The sequence below is a fragment of the Pan troglodytes genome, chromosome 9 (genome assembly GCF_028858775.2).
Source record: "Pan troglodytes isolate AG18354 chromosome 9, NHGRI_mPanTro3-v2.0_pri, whole genome shotgun sequence".
Lineage (NCBI taxonomy): Eukaryota > Metazoa > Chordata > Mammalia > Primates > Hominidae > Pan > Pan troglodytes.
In genome coordinates this window covers 67,083,410-67,100,085 of record NC_072407.2, presented here as the reverse complement: position 1 = coordinate 67,100,085, position 16,676 = coordinate 67,083,410, and the positions used below count along the sequence as shown (strand labels likewise).

General features: G+C 49.2%; 1 protein-coding gene across 28 annotated transcripts; it reads left to right on the top strand.

The window, feature by feature from the left end:
• Positions 1 to 1,456: 1,456 nt before the first annotated feature.
• Positions 1,457 to 15,985, top strand: SF1 (splicing factor 1). 28 transcript variants are annotated; one of them, XM_063784162.1, is made up of 15 exons: positions 1,801 to 2,217; positions 2,439 to 2,598; positions 3,952 to 4,080; positions 7,085 to 7,160; positions 10,183 to 10,335; positions 10,538 to 10,627; positions 10,984 to 11,167; positions 11,255 to 11,370; positions 11,464 to 11,571; positions 12,306 to 12,486; positions 12,748 to 13,021; positions 13,341 to 13,400; positions 13,513 to 13,692; positions 14,437 to 14,641; positions 15,074 to 15,985. In XM_063784162.1, exons 3-15 carry the CDS (start codon positions 3,999 to 4,001, stop codon positions 15,201 to 15,203), a joined length of 1,839 nt encoding a protein of 612 aa, XP_063640232.1. In that variant the 5' UTR covers positions 1,801 to 2,217; positions 2,439 to 2,598; positions 3,952 to 3,998; the 3' UTR covers positions 15,204 to 15,985. The 28 variants fall into 28 exon arrangements, with proteins under 28 accessions (XP_024203014.1, XP_001166699.2, XP_024203015.1 ...); XM_063784161.1 differs by having other exon boundaries at positions 1,824 to 2,217; positions 2,436 to 2,598; XM_001166699.7 differs by lacking the exon at positions 2,439 to 2,598 and having other exon boundaries at positions 1,472 to 2,217.
• The last annotated feature ends 691 nt before the right edge of the window (positions 15,986 to 16,676 follow it).

Sequence of the window (16,676 nt, the reverse complement as noted above, 5' to 3'; positions counted from 1 at the left end):
AGAGGGGTTGTGCACCCTTTCATATTTCTTGGCTATTTGGATTTGTTCTTCTGAGACATGTCCATTCCTATTTTTTGCTCATTTTCTATTGTTTTTGCCTTTTTTCTAATTAGTTTTTAAGATGTATTTGTATATTACAGGTATTGGCTCTTTATCATGTATGGCAAATATTTTTTCCTCATCTATCATTGTCTCTTGACTTTTATCAGTGTTAATTTTCGGGGTAATCAAGTATATCTTTTTACAGTTTGAGGTTCCTGTCTTTGCAGTTCTCAACCCCTAGAATACCCTTATAGTCTCCTAAATTATATTCTAAATGTTTTGTTGTTTAAATTTAAGATTCTACGCCATTTATCAACGAAATCATCTTTTCCTGATTGAAATAAAATACTACCTTTGTGGTATTTCCGGATTCTGTTGCACTAATGTGTCTTTCCTACCAACAATATCATATTGTTTTATTATTGTGGTTTTTTGTTTTTGAGACGGAGTCTCATGCTGTTGCCCAGGCTGGAGTACAGTGGTGCGATCTCAGCTCACTACACCTCCGCCTCCTGGGTTCAAGCAATTCTCCTGCCTCAGCCTCCTGAGAAGCTGGGATTATAGGCGTCCGCCACCATGCTCGGCTAATTTTTGTACTTTTAGTAGAGACGGGGGTTTCACCGTGTTGGTCAGGTTGGTCTCGAACTCCTGACCTCAGGTGATCCCCCCCGCCTTGGCCTCCCAGTGCCTTGGCACTGGCCTATTGTGTTTTATATACTATGTTTGTCATCTGGAAAGGCAAGCTCCTGCTCCGTCTTGTAAAGTTTTCCCAGTACTGTAGTAGTTATTTTTATTTTTATTTTTGACAATCTCGCTCTGTCACCCAGGCTGAAGTGCAGTGGCCCGATCTCGGCTCACTGCAACCTCCGCCTCCCGGGTTCAAGCGATTCTCCTGCCTCATCCTCCTGGGAAGCTGGGATTGCAGGAGTGCACCACTATGCCCAACTAATTTTTGTATTTTTCGTAGAGACGGGGTTTCGCCATGTTGGTCAGGCTGGTCTCGACCTTCTGACCTTGTGATTCGCCCGCCTCGGCCTGTCAAAGTACTGGGATTACAGGCGTGAGCCACCGCGCCCGGCCGTAGTTATTGTTTTATACGATTTTAAGATCATTTAATTAAATCCTCTGAACTCCGTGGAGATTCCAATATAAGTGTGTATTTGTAATTTTTGAACTGACAACCTTCTGTTACCTTTCATCTAATATGTTGTTGCATCAGTTCAAATACTGTTTTAAATCCTTCGATAAGTCTTCTCTATTCGTAGCTTTTTGGGTCACTTTTTTTTTTTTTCAAAAAAACAGGAAGTCTCTTTTTACCTGCAGCGTCAACTGAGCCGGTTTTCCGGCGCGCGCCAGCCCCTCCCCTGCTCCCGCCCCAAGGTTCTGCGTTACCATGGGAACAAAGGTTGACGTCACTTAGGGCTTCCTTGCTGGACCCAAGGGTCGATGGTGAAGGGAGACGGGTGGCGAGGCAGTTTTGCTCCATCTACGCATGCGCACTTCCTGCTCCAGGACTCCCCCGCCGTAAATCTCGTTCCGGCTGGGCCTTTTCCGCCGCGACTTCTCGCTTAATCCCGGAGAAACTGCCCCCTGGGGGAGGGGAGTAAAAAAAGGCTGGAACCAGCGACAGCCAATCCCGCGACACTACAACGCAGGCGAGATTGATTGAGTCCACCACCGCAGCCAATGAGAGAGCTCGCCGCCGCTCCGTCATAGAGTTCGCCCCACCCCATCCCCTCCTTTCTGGACTCGGAGCTCAGTTCACGCAGTAACAAATGAAGTGCGCGCTGCGACACCTCCCAGCCCACCGAACTCCGCCGCCATTTCCTCGCCTGGCCTAACGGTTCGGCCAATCCCAGCGCGCATCAAGAAGGACTGAGGCTCCGCCAATCGGAGGCCGCCGATTTCGACCCTTCGCCTCGGCCCGGCCCAATCCAGGCCCCGGCCCCGCCGCCCCCGGCCCGCCCCCGCGGCGCCCTCTCTCCTCCCTCTTTGTGCGTCTCGCGCCGCCGCCGCCCGCCGCGTGAGAGGACGGGCTCCGCGCGCTCCGGCAGCGCATTCGGGTCCCCTCCCCCCGGGAGGCTTGCGAAGGAGAAGCCGCCGCAGAGGAAAAGCAGGTGCCGGTGCCTGTCCCCGGTGGCGCCATGGCGACCGGAGCGAACGCCACGCCGTTGGGTAAGCTGGGCCCCCCCGGGCTGCCCCCGCTCCCCGGGCCCAAAGGAGGCTTCGAGCCGGGCCCTCCGCCTGCACCTGGGCCTGGGGCGGGGCTGCTGGCTCCCGGGCCGCCGCCGCCCCCGCCCCCGCCCGTGGGCTCGATGGGGGCCCTGACCGCGGCCTTCCCCTTCGCGGCGCTGCCTCCGCCGCCTCCGCCGCCGCCCCCTCCGCCTCCCCAGCAGCCGCCGCCGCCTCCACCGCCACCGTCCCCCGGCGCCTCGTACCCGCCGCCGCAGCCGCTCCCTCCGCCGCCGCTCTACCAGCGCGTGTCGCCGCCGCAGCCGCTGCCACCCCAGCCGCCGCGTAAGGACCAGCAGCCGGGCCCGGCCGGTGGCGGAGGAGGTGAGTCGGGCCGAGAGAGCGCGAGAGGCGTCGCGCGGACGGGCCCGGCCGCCTGAGGGGCGCGCGGCGGCGGCGACGGCGGCTGCACGCGGCAGGGGCGCGCGTGCGCGCACGGGGAGGCCCGGGCGGAGGCGCCCCAGGGCGCGCGCGGCCTGGTTCTGGGGCCTCGAGTGCGCACGCGCGCTGTGGGGGGAGGGCTGGGCGGGCGGGAGGCGCTCTGTGCGCAGACGCAGTGAGGTGGCCGGGCTGTGCGGCGCAACTGTATAGACTGGGGGTCCCCTATTGCTGTCCAGTCCGCTGGTGTCGGGAACAGGGGTGGCGGGTGTTCAGCGCTGGACGGGGTGCTAGCTGTGAATGCCAGCAGGGCGTGAAAGCCTCACCTGATGACGTGCAGCGACTCCCTTCTGGTCTTGAGGAACCAGAATGGGAACCGTACCAAGGATAGCTCCTCTGCTTCTACAGCAAGGCAGGGTTTTCATCCGGGAGAGGTTGGCATGCTTCAGATGATGGTTGGGTCTGATCTTTCTTGGTCTCTTTTGGGGAGAGAACTTTAGTTTGTTTGTTTTTTTAAATCTCCGTTCAGTATGTTTAGATCTCAGTGTGATCCGCTGCCCTGTCGCTTTGTTTTAAAAAGCTTTTCCCTCTGATCCTGTACCCCTTGGGAAATAGAAGGACTCTTTTGTGGCAAATGTAGGGAGTTTTTGCCTGTGTACGGGGAAAGGAGAACTTGGCTGCTATTGTATAGGTTGTTGAATTTTTGATAGATACTTTTAAGAGTTCAGACCCTCAGTGTCCAACTGGCCAGGAAAACTGAATGCTGATCTTGGCTAAACTTATGAAGACAAAGGTGATCTTGTTGAAGAATTGGGCTTTTCCCACTTGGTAGGGTGTAACTAGGTTTAGTTGTGGTCCGGCCTCTCGTACAAAAGTGACTGGTGAGGGGAGTGGAGGTGGGTGGAGCCCCAGTCCCATCAGGACTGCTTTACAAATCTATGATTCTTCAGTGTATTCTTGTCTCCCCTGGGGATTTCAGAGCACTCATGGTTGATGTAGTATCTATCTAACACCCTCTGCAGCCGTATGCATTAAGATTACCACGTTTATATATTTGACAGTTTCTCTAGACAAAAGAAGGTGAAATGTTAACTTGCCTGACCAAGGACCACATACCCTTGTAGTGGCCATAAGCTTTAGATCTCTGAGGTTTGTTTTCTGTTTTTTTAATGTTTAAGTTTTAGGTTAAGCTCTTAGTTTCACAGTCTGCTGAGTTTCTGTGTAGTACCTTAAATACCCTTAGCTGTCTGTTGATAACTACTTATATTTACATCGGATGGATTTTGTCTCTGCCTTTAGACTTCCCAAGTAAGAAGCGGAAGAGGAGCCGCTGGAACCAAGACACAATGGAACAGAAGACAGTGATTCCGGGAATGCCTACAGTTATTCCCCCTGGACTTACTCGAGAACAAGAAAGAGCTTATATAGGTAAATATACGTTCTGCATCCAAATGCACTTTGAGATTGTTACGATTTATTCTGAGCAAGATCTGCATTTTTTGAAAGTTTGAGATTGTAGTTATCTTTTTTGAGATGAGATACTTTCACGACTTTGGTATCATCTGTCAGTTTTTGCCCAGTGAGTTCTGCATTTGCAGCTCCTTGTTTTGGTCTGTTCGTAACTGCAGTGTTCTCCATGAGTATCAGGAAGGTAGGGTTTCACTTAGGAGTAAGAACAGTCCCCAATCCAGCAGCCACCCTTTTCAGCTGCTGTTCATTGCCAGTTGATGAGGTGAGTGTCATCTGCCTCTCTGGACAGGCCCCAGTGGAGAACACCGCAGGTACTGGAAACCAAGTACTTTTCACAGCATGGCCTTTCACCATAATTTTATATTTCTCCCCCTAAAATGTGGTCTTTTATTTTTTATAGGTACTTTCTGAAAGAAAAAAAAATGACAAAAAGTGGTTCTGAAAGTGTGTTTACAATTTACCCCTTTTTATTTTCTTGAATTTAAGAGTTTAACCTTCCCTTCAACATCTTTTCTGGTTTGGTCTATGGAGAGCTGTCTTAAAATGAAGGCTCTTGTATTTACTCTTAAAGAACTCTGCTGGGAAAGGGATATTGCATGGATATGGAATGAAGTGCTAGGATAAAAAGGTTTTATCTGCTGGGAGGTTTTGAGAATTAAGTATGACTATCCACAGTGGAATTGAAATTAACCTCAAAATTGCTTTTTTGGAAAAAAAAGTTTTTAATGCAAGTTTTATCTTTATATACCTGTGCAGCTGTCTCAAAAAAGTTCACTTTATAAACATTTTCTACTAACCAAATAAACATCCCCTTTGGAGGAAATTCGGGCAAAGACCTAAGCCTACGAGGCTGTGGCCTTCACAACCAAAAAGCTTCAAGGCCAGCATGTTACTACTTTTGAGGGTCTTAATTTCCTGTTTTTTAGACTGCTGAGAATTTTGAGGCGTTGGAATTGTCTGTCTCCTTTCACAGTACTACTAATACTTGTTCTTTCCCCTACTGTTCCTGTCTACTCCCACCCATTCCGTTGTGTCTCATATTAGACTAGTCTGGGTCTTTACATCCTTGTGAAATGCCCCTAGTGGAGTGATATCCCAAGAACACAAGCATACTTAGAAGATGGGAAGAGCACAAATTCTTTATATCTCTCCATTTCTGTTTCTGTGGAGGGCTAGTTAGTTCACTGGGCCCTAAGGGCTATTTATAGCTATAATCAAAATAGAATCAAAGGAGAGGTGTAGTTCTCCACAGAAGAGAATGACCCTTTTTATTTAGATCAGGCCCCACATCTCCATAGTCAGCTAGGAAGACTCACCTTCTCCCCTCAGTGAAGGTGACTTTCACCTCGAGTTGTTGAGCTTAATACTCAACTGCAAAGTCAGAACTTTTTAGGCATAAAGGAGCTTGGGGGGGAACCATGTGTCTTACTACTTTTCTGTCTCCCACGGTACATACTGCTTTGTCCAGGATGCCCTCAATATCTTTTTTTTTTTTTTTTTTTCTTTGAGAGACTGAGTCTTGCTGTGTCGCCAGGCTGGAGTGTAGTGGTGCGATCTCGGCTCACTGCAACCTGCGTCTCCTGGGTTCAAGTGATTCTCCCACCTCAGCCTCCCAAGTAGCTGGGACTACAGGCGCACGCCACCATGCCCAGCTAATTTTTTTTGTATTTTTAGTAGAGACGGGGTTTCACCATGTTGGCCAGGATGGTCTCCATCTCTTGTCCTCATGATCTGCCTGCCTTGGCCTCCCAAAGTACTGGGATTACAGGTGTGAGCCACTGTGCCCGGCCAGTATCTTCTTTCGATAATAATGGGTTTTCATTTCTTCGGGGTTTCAGTGTGTGGGTGTGGTATAGCCCTGTGGATGTATTTAAAGTTAGAAGGAATCTTTGGTTAGACACGCATTAATCCTATCTTGGAGCCAGCTCAGTTTTAACCCAACCTAGTAACATTTGCCCTTATTGGAGATGCCTGCTGAAAATTCTCAGATGCTGCGAAGGTAAGGAACAGGTGGTTATTCTGCATGTTGAAGAAAGCTGCTCTGGCTCTGCAGTTCCCATTATCTTGGAAAATCAGCTGTGTAACATTTCCCTGGCGTCACTGGCAACTTTTGTGAAACCCTCATCTCTCTTTTTCATGCACAGCCTCATTGGTCAAGGCCCGAGGGCCAAGTACATTGTCCTTGAACACACATTCCATTCTTCTACATGCCTGCTCCCCATATGAACAGTGAGCCTGAAAACAAATTCTTAGCACTTTATGGTTACTGGTTTATTAAGATATGTGGTTTGTCATTTAATATTTGAATAAATATTTCATATAATTGAATAAAAGCTGCAGGTATTGGGAGACCCTTACTAGTACAGGTCTGGTTGTACAGAAAGAGTATGTACAAATTTCTATAAGGTGTTGAATTTTGTTATTAAATGTCTTATTTAAGGAATTTTAAATGTATTAATGAAAGTGATCTTTGTTCAATTGGTATTTTTCCTTGTCCCATGTTAATTGGGTCTCATTTTGGGCTATGTTTAACATTTAATGAAGAAAAAACTCAATTCTTGCCCTCAAGTAATTTGATGGGAGTCGGGTATTGGTGACGTAACACGGTTTATGGTTCTGGGTACCAATGGTAAGCAAGCCTTGGTGGGGAGGAAGAGGTGAAACACCTCCTAATAATTGCTTGGATGTTAGCCTTAGTGAACAGTCTTTATTGCTAACCCCTCTTCCAACAAACTGTTTGCTTCCTTAAGTGATAACCATTTTGAAGTGAAAAAAACCTATAGATGTAAAAGGACTCCTGCCGATAGGTGGTTGGGGGTTTTTGCTTCAATGTGTTCACTGATCAGTCGTCCCTTTCAAAGTCTCCGAGTTCTTCATGCTTGTTGTTGAGATTTGAGATGTTTATTGGTAACATTGTCTTTTTTCCATCCTTTTTTTTCTTTCCTAACCTGGTTTCTTCCAGTGCAACTGCAGATAGAAGACCTGACTCGTAAACTGCGCACAGGAGACCTGGGCATCCCCCCTAACCCTGAGGACAGGTTGGGAAACAGTTTTAACCAGCTGACAGTAACGCTTTTACCTTTTTCTCAATACGTTTTACTGGTGGCAACATATTGTGTCAGTTCAATAAAATCCTAGTATGACGACTGTACCCTGACCACTCTGGGGATTAAGGTTTAATTAGAAATATGTATGGTCAGTCAACAGTTAGAAAATTGGAATAAAACTTAAAAATGTTGGGAGAATAAAAAGTTACAGGAAAATGGACAACTGGTTTCCAATTGGTAAGCATGTAGATCTTAACCTGATTTACACACCCTTAGGGGACAGTGAGGTGGCCCGTTAACCTGCCTTTTCAGTACCTGCTTTGGCCAAAAGCCCAGGGCATAGAGTTTTTCTCACAGGTACACGGTGCAGGGACTAAAAATATTTTTGAGCATCACTGAACTTGAGCAAGCCAGGAGCTCTGGTCAGCTCATTGCTGCAGTCTTCCTGCTCATGGTTTTGAGATGGTTTCAAAATCAGATGAGATTTCTAACCAACTTCCTTCACTGCCAGTTAACTTTCAGCCTTGGCCATTGCCTTGGGGGTGTTGGGAGGGGCCAGAATATTCTCACCTATTTTGGGAAGGCATGCAACCAACCCTAAATTACTTTTTTTTTTCCTTAAAGGGAGCGTGGGCCTCAAACAGCTGTGGTCATGTCATTTCAGTTTGCAGTTTCTCTCACCTCAGAAAAATAAATTGTGTGGGGGAGATGAACTTTTTTAAACTGGAATTTTATTAGCTGATTGAACAGCTAAAATTGGTCATTTAATTAGAAGGGCAGTAAGTCTCTCCCTCTCACTGAATTTTCTCTTAGTACATACAGCATAGTTGAAAAGACTTTGCTTTAAAAAGTAGTGTTTTTGGTTTTTGTTACCCAGTTAATAGCTTATTAAATCAGGAAGATGATGTAATGGCTTTAGAAGTCACTCACTCATGCATCTTTCTTCCGCCCTTTGCCAGGAAACATTAACTTCCTCGTTTCTCCATATTGACTCTTTAATTTGACTTACTACATTTGCTATATTTTACCTATAGATAGATTTTGGTTGTAGGGTTGTGTTGTGTTTCGTTTCTTTTTGAAGATTTTTTTTTTTTTTTTTTAATTTACATTGTAGGTCACAGACCACAACTGTTTAGTGCCTTTTTGGCCTTTTTCCCTTTAATAATATGTCTACAGGTCACCAGTCAATTCCTCCAAAGGTTGAATTTTTAACAAACCTTCTTTGCTTCCTGGATAACTGGGATTAGAATTTAGTTGATCTAGCCGATGCCTATTGGAGGTGAAGAAGTCGGGCCAGTCTAACCTCTAGAATACTAGCTTTTGCCTTTCACTTCTGCAATTTGGGAGGAGGTTAAACTGTTGTGAGGCCTTCACATGGCCAATTGGGTGCTGGTAAGACTTGTTTTTGTAACTAGCTAAGAATGCTTAATTCCAGACAGCTGTGGGGTGGGAATTAGAAATGTCAAGCATGTTAGAAATAAAACCAGAGCAGGGTTTCTCCTCCCTTGTATTCAGTTTTGAAAGAGGCCCTAATGCCTGATTGGTTTTGCTTTTGAGCCCAGGTTGGAGGGAAATGCATGGGTTTTCTTAATTAAGATAATTTCTTAAAAAGGTGTTATATCACTTAAGCCACTTTATTGTTATTTTGATACTGCTTAACTTGCACAGTAAAAACATGTTTAAAACTTTTCTTGTAGACTTAAATGTATAAGATGGTAGTCTAATGAGCTGGGGTATGTTTGCTTTTGTTCACTCTTAATGGATTGTGCTAACAGTTTATACAAATGCTAGAAACGGAGGTGTCATTTAGCCGTCATTAGCCATGAACAAACCTGACCTTTTATTCCATCGTGTGTGTAACGTGGTGTGACATGGTTCCCTTTAGGCTGAAGACAGTGGGAGCAGCCGAGTTCAGTCCTTGCTCTCCAACTAGGCAAGGTTCTCTCAACTAAACCAAGGGTATAGGAGTCTTGATTACTTTCAGTATGTTTTTTTAATAACCTGATCCACATGGTCTCTTCCCTTCTTGCAGCTGCTACTAAATTTTCATTCAGAATATCAAGCTATGGTCCTTTTTGTAATCTTAACTCAAAATTCTAGGAGTGTAACCTCTCTTTTTTATTACCGCAAAATCCAGCTGTGGTAAACTGACCATTTTATCATTATATTTTTTTACTTGTAGCAACAGCATTTTACTCCTTAAAAAAATGAGAGAGAGAAAATCTGCTTTCTGGACTTGTAAACTCTGGTGGAGAATCATAGGTTTTCCCCTTGCTGTTTGCAGGTTCAGACCCTAGACAAGTATGACCAAATCTGCATTTGCAGCCTCTCGCAGAAGCTGCTTTAGCACTTTAACGTTTTTCTCTACCCAGACTCCCCAACCTCGAACAGCCAGAAAACAGGTTGTCTCCTGGGCCTTGGACACAGCCAGCCAGGCCATTGAAGGAAAAGCAAAGACGAAGCGAACCATCTCTCTCCATTGTGGGGGCCAAGTAGCTGCAGTAGCCTTCAGTCCCAGTTGCATTGGGTTAAAGAGCTCATACATACTATGTGTTAGGGGTACAGAAGCTTTTCCTCATAGGGCATGAGCTCTCCAAGAGTTAACCTTTTGCCTAAACTTGGGGTTTCTGTGGTTCATAAAGTTGGGATATGTAATTTTTTTTCAAATGGAAGAAAATCCATATTTGGCAAGAAGACTCCAGGGGATGATACTGTCCTTGCCACTTACAGTCCAAAGATTTTCCCCAAAGAATAGACATTTTTTCCTCTCATCACTTCTAGATGCAAAATCTTTTATTTTTTTCCTTTCTCACACACCCCAGACCCCTAACGTTAAGCCAGCTTCCATCTCCCCATTCCACACGATCTTGAGTAGCACACGTTATGGTCGGTTCCTCCGAAGAGTGTTGTATTAGGGTCTGAGAGGCAGAGGGGCTGGGAAAGACTTGTTATAGTCCGTGTGGGAATGAGAGAAGTCGGGGCAGAATAGTAAACGGGAGTCTGTTTCCCACAGGTCCCCTTCCCCTGAGCCCATCTACAATAGCGAGGGGAAGCGGCTTAACACCCGAGAGTTCCGCACCCGCAAAAAGCTGGAAGAGGAGCGGCACAACCTCATCACAGAGATGGTTGCACTCAATCCGGATTTCAAGCCACCTGCAGATTACAAGTAAGCGGAGGGGCTCGGTCATCTGGGATGAAGACACATGCAGATCATGGGTGACCTGCTGGGATGGGACAGTATTGGTACTACTCACCTCTTGCCTCAAGTCACCCATAATTAGCACTTGGTACCAATATTTGGTTTTAGAAAAGCCGCTGGCTGTGTCATTCTCCAGAAATGTGCGGTGACACAGGCTTTTCTTTCTTAGACCTCCAGCAACACGTGTGAGTGATAAAGTCATGATTCCACAAGATGAATACCCAGAAATCAACTTTGTGGGGCTGCTCATCGGGCCCAGGTGAGTAACTGCTGGTCTATAGGATATAGAATTCCTTTAGAGCCTGCGAGATGTGTCCGTTTTGTGCCTACTTGGGTACTGTTGGCTTACTTTTCCCGTTTTTGGTAGGACATTTCATTTTGGCTGAATTAATGCCTTTCTGTGAGAAGGTGTCTTAACTTCCCCACTAGTGCGGAGAAGTCAGATCCTCAGGTTTACTGTGGCTGACCATAATATAGAGTTCATGGAGCTCTTGGTGGGAAAATCCAATTCTCTGCGCTTGTGGTTTCCCACCAATGCCAAATTGGTCCAGCCTCTCTTCCCTCTTGAGTGTGAATTTGTCAGGTATAAACTTAGTCATTTCTGCCTCTCTCTAGAGGGAACACCCTGAAGAACATAGAGAAGGAGTGCAATGCCAAGATTATGATCCGGGGGAAAGGGTCTGTGAAAGAAGGGAAGGTTGGGCGCAAAGATGGCCAGATGTTGCCAGGAGAAGATGAGCCACTTCATGCCCTGGTTACTGCCAATACAATGGAGAACGTCAAAAAGGCAGTGGAACAGGTGAGCGATGAGCCCAGAAAGGAAGCCTCCTGGCAGAAACCTAGGTGGAGGCCCTAAGCACTTAACTGTCCATTGCATTTTCACTAGATAAGAAACATCCTGAAGCAGGGTATCGAGACCCCAGAGGACCAGAATGATCTACGGAAGATGCAGCTTCGGGAGTTGGCTCGCTTAAATGGGACCCTTCGGGAAGACGATAACAGGTATGTGATCAGTTTAAAGGAGAGTGTAGAGACCTGAAGAACCTATGGAAGTAGAGATTGTTCCCTTGCATTGACCTCTTTTTCCTTTAATAGGATCTTAAGACCCTGGCAGAGCTCAGAGACCCGCAGCATTACCAACACCACAGTGTGTACCAAGTGTGGAGGGGCTGGCCACATTGCTTCAGACTGTAAATTCCAAAGGTGAGGGGCTGGCTCTTGCGGTTTCCTGGTAGCCTGCGATGTGCAGGACAACTTTTCTGGCACATTCATTGGTTGCTGTTAATCTTACCAAGAGAAACATCCTTTCTGTTAGTGTGGTCTGTAATGGTGTGATTTAAAGCCCAGGATGATTAGAAATAGGCTGTACAGATACCCCTGTTTGTTTGTCTTGAGCCCAAGAAAACTGGAAGTTTCCATTTTGGGTATGTTTTCACTGGGACTCAATAGGAAATTCACTGCTTTTGCTGTTCAGAATTGGTTCAAGAAGACTAAGCAATCTCTACAGATTTCTGACCAGTTGCAAGTCAGCACTCGATATCAACACTTTCTGACTGGCTGGCGAATATGTAAGGTTTTGTTTAGGAAGTTCGTTCTGGCAGTTGTGCCAGTCTTGCATAGATTTTCCTTTTCTCAAACTGGGAATGAAGTTTGATGAAATTGACTTGAGAGAACCTGTGCTTCATCGGTGCTCAGGGTCTCCTGTGCTCTTCGCCCAGGGCCCCTCTACTCTGGTGATCCCAGATGCAGAACTGGGCACGAAACTGAAGATCTGATGAGACTGTTGAGAGCCATGCCCAGTAAGGGGTTAGAAAGATGTGTGATGATCTGGTGATTGAATTCTTCAAAACTTTCCATATGTTGGTTCCTCAGGATAAAAGCTTCCTTCTTAACAAGTTTTTCCCCTTTCTCTGTTTGTGTCCCCCACCCCACTTCAGGCCTGGTGATCCTCAGTCAGCTCAGGATAAAGCACGGATGGATAAAGAATATTTGTCCCTCATGGCTGAACTGGGTGAAGCACCTGTCCCAGCATCTGTGGGCTCCACCTCTGGGCCTGCCACCACACCCCTGGCCAGCGCACCTCGTCCTGCTGCTCCTGCCAACAACCCACCTCCACCGGTGAGCCTGGGGGCTGGCTCTCTTGGTCTGGCTTCCCCATTCTCTACTGCAGAGACTGGGAGCTATGGCCACGTGGTTTGGGTAGAGCAGACAATGGATGTGGATGGCAACATTGTTCTTCCGGGATCTCAGGCCAGTTTGGGGACTTCTCACTTTGGGAAGACCTTGTTCTTGTGTTCTGGTCCTGTGTCATAACCCGAAGAACAATGTTGCCACTAGGGGGCGCAGGCAGGGACGTTGGCAGGAAATGCTCTCACGTAGTCTCTCATGTCTACCACCCAGAGCCGCCCACCCTGGATGAATTCTGGCCCTTCAGAGAGTCGGCCCTACCATGGCATGCACGGAGGTGGTCCTGGTGGGCCCGGAGGTGGCCCCCACAGCTTCCCACACCCATTACCCAGCCTGACAGGTGGGCATGGTGGACATCCCATGCAGCACAACCCCAATGGACCCCCACCCCCTTGGATGCAGCCACCACCACCACCGATGAACCAGGGCCCCCACCCTCCTGGGCACCATGGCCCTCCTCCAATGGGTAAGTAAGTGTCAGACCAGAAACCTTGGGGGCTTTGGGATAAGCAAGGGGTTACGTCAGGTCGCTGTTGGCTAGAAGCAGCTCTCAAGTGGCTGGGCAATGTGCTGGGTCTGCCTGGCTTGCCAGGGTTATGGCTCTGGAAGGAGCAAGACTCCATTCTGGTTCAGGGAGTGATTCTGTGTTGGGTAAGCACAGACCTGCCTTTTACAGGCATGGTTTTCAGAACTCGCGTAAGGATAGCAACTGAGGTTATCACAGGGGTGGCTTCCCTGGCCAGTTCCAATGTCCTGCTAAGTCCCTGCTCTTTCCTTCCATCAAGATCAGTACCTGGGAAGTACGCCTGTGGGCTCTGGGGTCTATCGCCTGCATCAAGGAAAAGGTAATGGCTGTCTGCTGGCTGTGGGTCTTCACCTAGGCTTGGGTGAGTGGGGGTTCTGGCCCAAGTCCCCCCCTTTCCCTGAGGCCTCATCTTTGCCTCCACCTGTCCACAGGTATGATGCCGCCACCACCTATGGGCATGATGCCGCCGCCGCCGCCGCCTCCCAGTGGGCAGCCCCCACCCCCTCCCTCTGGTCCTCTTCCCCCATGGCAACAACAGCAGCAGCAGCCTCCGCCACCCCCTCCGCCCAGCAGCAGTATGGCTTCCAGTACCCCCTTGCCATGGCAGCAAAGTGAGTAGAATATTTTGGGCTTGTGGGGGTGGGTGGGATGGGGGTGGGGCTGACAGGAACCATAGAGCCTCACACAAGCAGGCAGGTGTCTTGGGATGAGCCCCTGGGCTCTGCTGGGGTTGTAAACAGAAAGGGCCTCCTGGTCCAGGGGGTGGAGGGGCATCTTGAAGAGGAGAGCTGATGTTTGGTGTGGTTGTGTCTGGGGAGAGGTTCGTGGGGGCCTGGAGGGGAGCCTGCTATTGTAGGTAGGGGGCCAGAAGTCCAGACCCTCGCAGGCTGAGTGAGCGGCTGGCTGGACTGAGCCTGGTGCATATGGGTCGAGTGGGATGGTGCATGCTTGCTCTGGCAAGGGCTGCGATTGGGGTGAGAGACTGCAGAGGTGGGACTGGGCAGTGGGGAGACAGCAGCTGTGGCCTTGAGGTTGAATGTGCCGTTCGGTGGTGGCGGCGGCTGGGCGGAGGGACATCAGAGCTGTTCTTGTGTCTGGTACCTTCCCCTCAGCCCTTCCAGGGGCATTGGTGACAAAGGGCTTACTCTGTTAAGCCCAGAGACCTCGAGGCTGACCCCAGGGTAGTCCTGCCCACCCCTCCACTCCCCATCACCAGCCCCGCCCACCCGCCCCCCACCACCGTACCGCATGCCAAGCAAGGAGCAGGCGCCCCTCGCCCCCATCCCAAGGCAGCAGCCGCAGACAGCCGCGGTGTGCCCCCGCGCGTGTGACCTTGGGCTTCTTTACCACCCCAGATACGACGACTACCACCACGAGCGCTGGCACAGGGTCCATCCCGCCATGGCAACAGCAGCAGGCGGCTGCCGCAGCTTCTCCAGGAGCCCCTCAGATGCAAGGCAACCCCACTATGGTGCCCCTGCCCCCCGGGGTCCAGCCGCCTCTGCCGCCTGGGGCCCCTCCCCCTCCGCCGCCTCCACCGCCTGGTTCCGCCGGCATGATGTATGCCCCGCCCCCTCCTCCTCCGCCTCCCATGGACCCTTCTAACTTTGTCACCATGATGGGCATGGGGGTGGCGGGCATGCCGCCCTTCGGGATGCCTCCAGCTCCCCCACCGCCTCCACCACAGAACTAGACTTGTTTTTTAAGAAAATATATATTATATATAGAGAGAATTGGTCTCGTTTAAACACGCCGAACCTCACCATATGGAGCCAGACATTGGGACGCACGCATGTGATTGTGTGTGCACGCATGTGTGTGTGTGCACGCACTGGGCTGGGCCAAGCGACTGAGGATTCGCTTGGGAACGGGCAGGTGGTAGTAGGGGCGCCAGCTTGGGCTCTCCTGGCGCCCCGTAGCATCGAGTGTCTTCTTTGTCTTCTTTCTCTCCTCACCCAACTCCCTTTGCCTCTCCCCAAACCGGGCCGCCAGGATCCCTCCCCGCGGCGGCGATGGCCCGAGCCATGAGAGTGAGGACTTTCCGCGCCCATTGGTGACCCTTCCAGGCAGACAGCCTCAGCAACGCCCCTGGTGGACAGGATGGTTCGGCAAAGCAGCCTGAGTTATTTTTGTGGACGGAATCGGAACACGCTGGCTCCATATCGTGAAATTTTTATTAATTTTTTTCTTTTTCCTTTGTTACTTCTTTATCTTTTCCTTTCTTCAGACTCCGTCCAAGGAGATGCTCTCCCCGGTCTTCTGCTGCAATTAGATTCCTTTCCCTTCTCTCCAGTTCTCCTTCCCTTACCAAGGAGAGGGGAGCAAATGGTTTTGGGCAAGGGCTTTGGCTATTCATGTCAAGCTGGTTGTGGGTTTTTCAAGGTGCCATAGCCACCCCCAAAGATGTTTGTTTAAAGCGTGGGGTTTTTTAATCTCTGCCACCCTTGTCAAGGGAGTCTTGTAAAGTTGCCGAGGGTAGGTTCATCTCCAGGTTCCGGGATTCCCATCCGTCCTGGCGCTCCTGCCAGCAGTGGGTGGGCAGCCTGAGCTCCCTCGGGCTCGCCTGCCAGCCTGGAGTTCTTCCTGTGCTCCTTGATCACCTGAGCTGCCTCAGATTCCATTTGGTCCTCTCCTTCCTGGAAGGCTTCCTTTTATGTTTTATTTTAATCCCAAATGTCTGAATGTTTTGCAGTGTGTAGGGGTTTGAGCCCCTTGTTCATTCTCCTTCCTTTTTCCTCCCGCTTCTCTCTCCATGGAGTGATTCTGTTGACAATAATGTATACTGCGCGTTCTCTTCACTGGTTTATCTGCAGAAATTTCTCTGGGCTTTTTTCGGTGTTAGATTCAACACTGCGCTAAAGCGGGGATGTTCCATTGAATAAAAGAGCAGTGTGGTTTTCTGGGTCTGCTTCTTTATTTTCTTTTTAATGCCTGCCCCGCCCAGTTTTTCTTTTCACATAAACTTCCTCTACCACCAGCAGCAGCAGCAGCACCAAAGGTGCCTTAACTTTCGTTCAGCACCAGGTCCCGGGGGGTGAGACTGGGTGGTTAATTAGGGAAGCCCACCACCTGCCTCCTGTGTGTGGCTTTGGTGGTGGGAGCTCAGTGTGTGGGTGGCTCCACAGTCTCCCCTTTGGTGACTAGTTAACATCGCTGAGAACCAGTTTTGCCCCTCCTTGTTCACTGCTCATCTTTCTAGTCTCTGTCCTTTGAAGGCTTTTTCCTGGGGCTCAGACCTCCACGTTTGATGAGCTCCAGTGGTGATTTGTGCCTGGAAGCTGCCACCTAAGGCCCTGGGCCTGGGGAGGCATCAACACTAAAGGTCAAGCCAACTAATCCTGCCTGTCAGGCACAGAGCAGCTAAAATTAAAACCGCCAAGTGGCTTTTTTCCTTCTCTGCTGGTGACTTGCAGCCTGCCAGCGCTTTAGGCTTTGGCGGGGGTGGGGGGGACAGGATAAAGTGCCCCATCTTGTGCTTTGCAAGCACTTTTCAAAGGGTCTTCTGCTTTTTTTCCATGTCTTGGGCGGTGAGTGGGTAGTTACTGTTAGGGTTCCAGAAAAATCCATGTGGAGTCTCCACCAGGTAGTGAGGTCC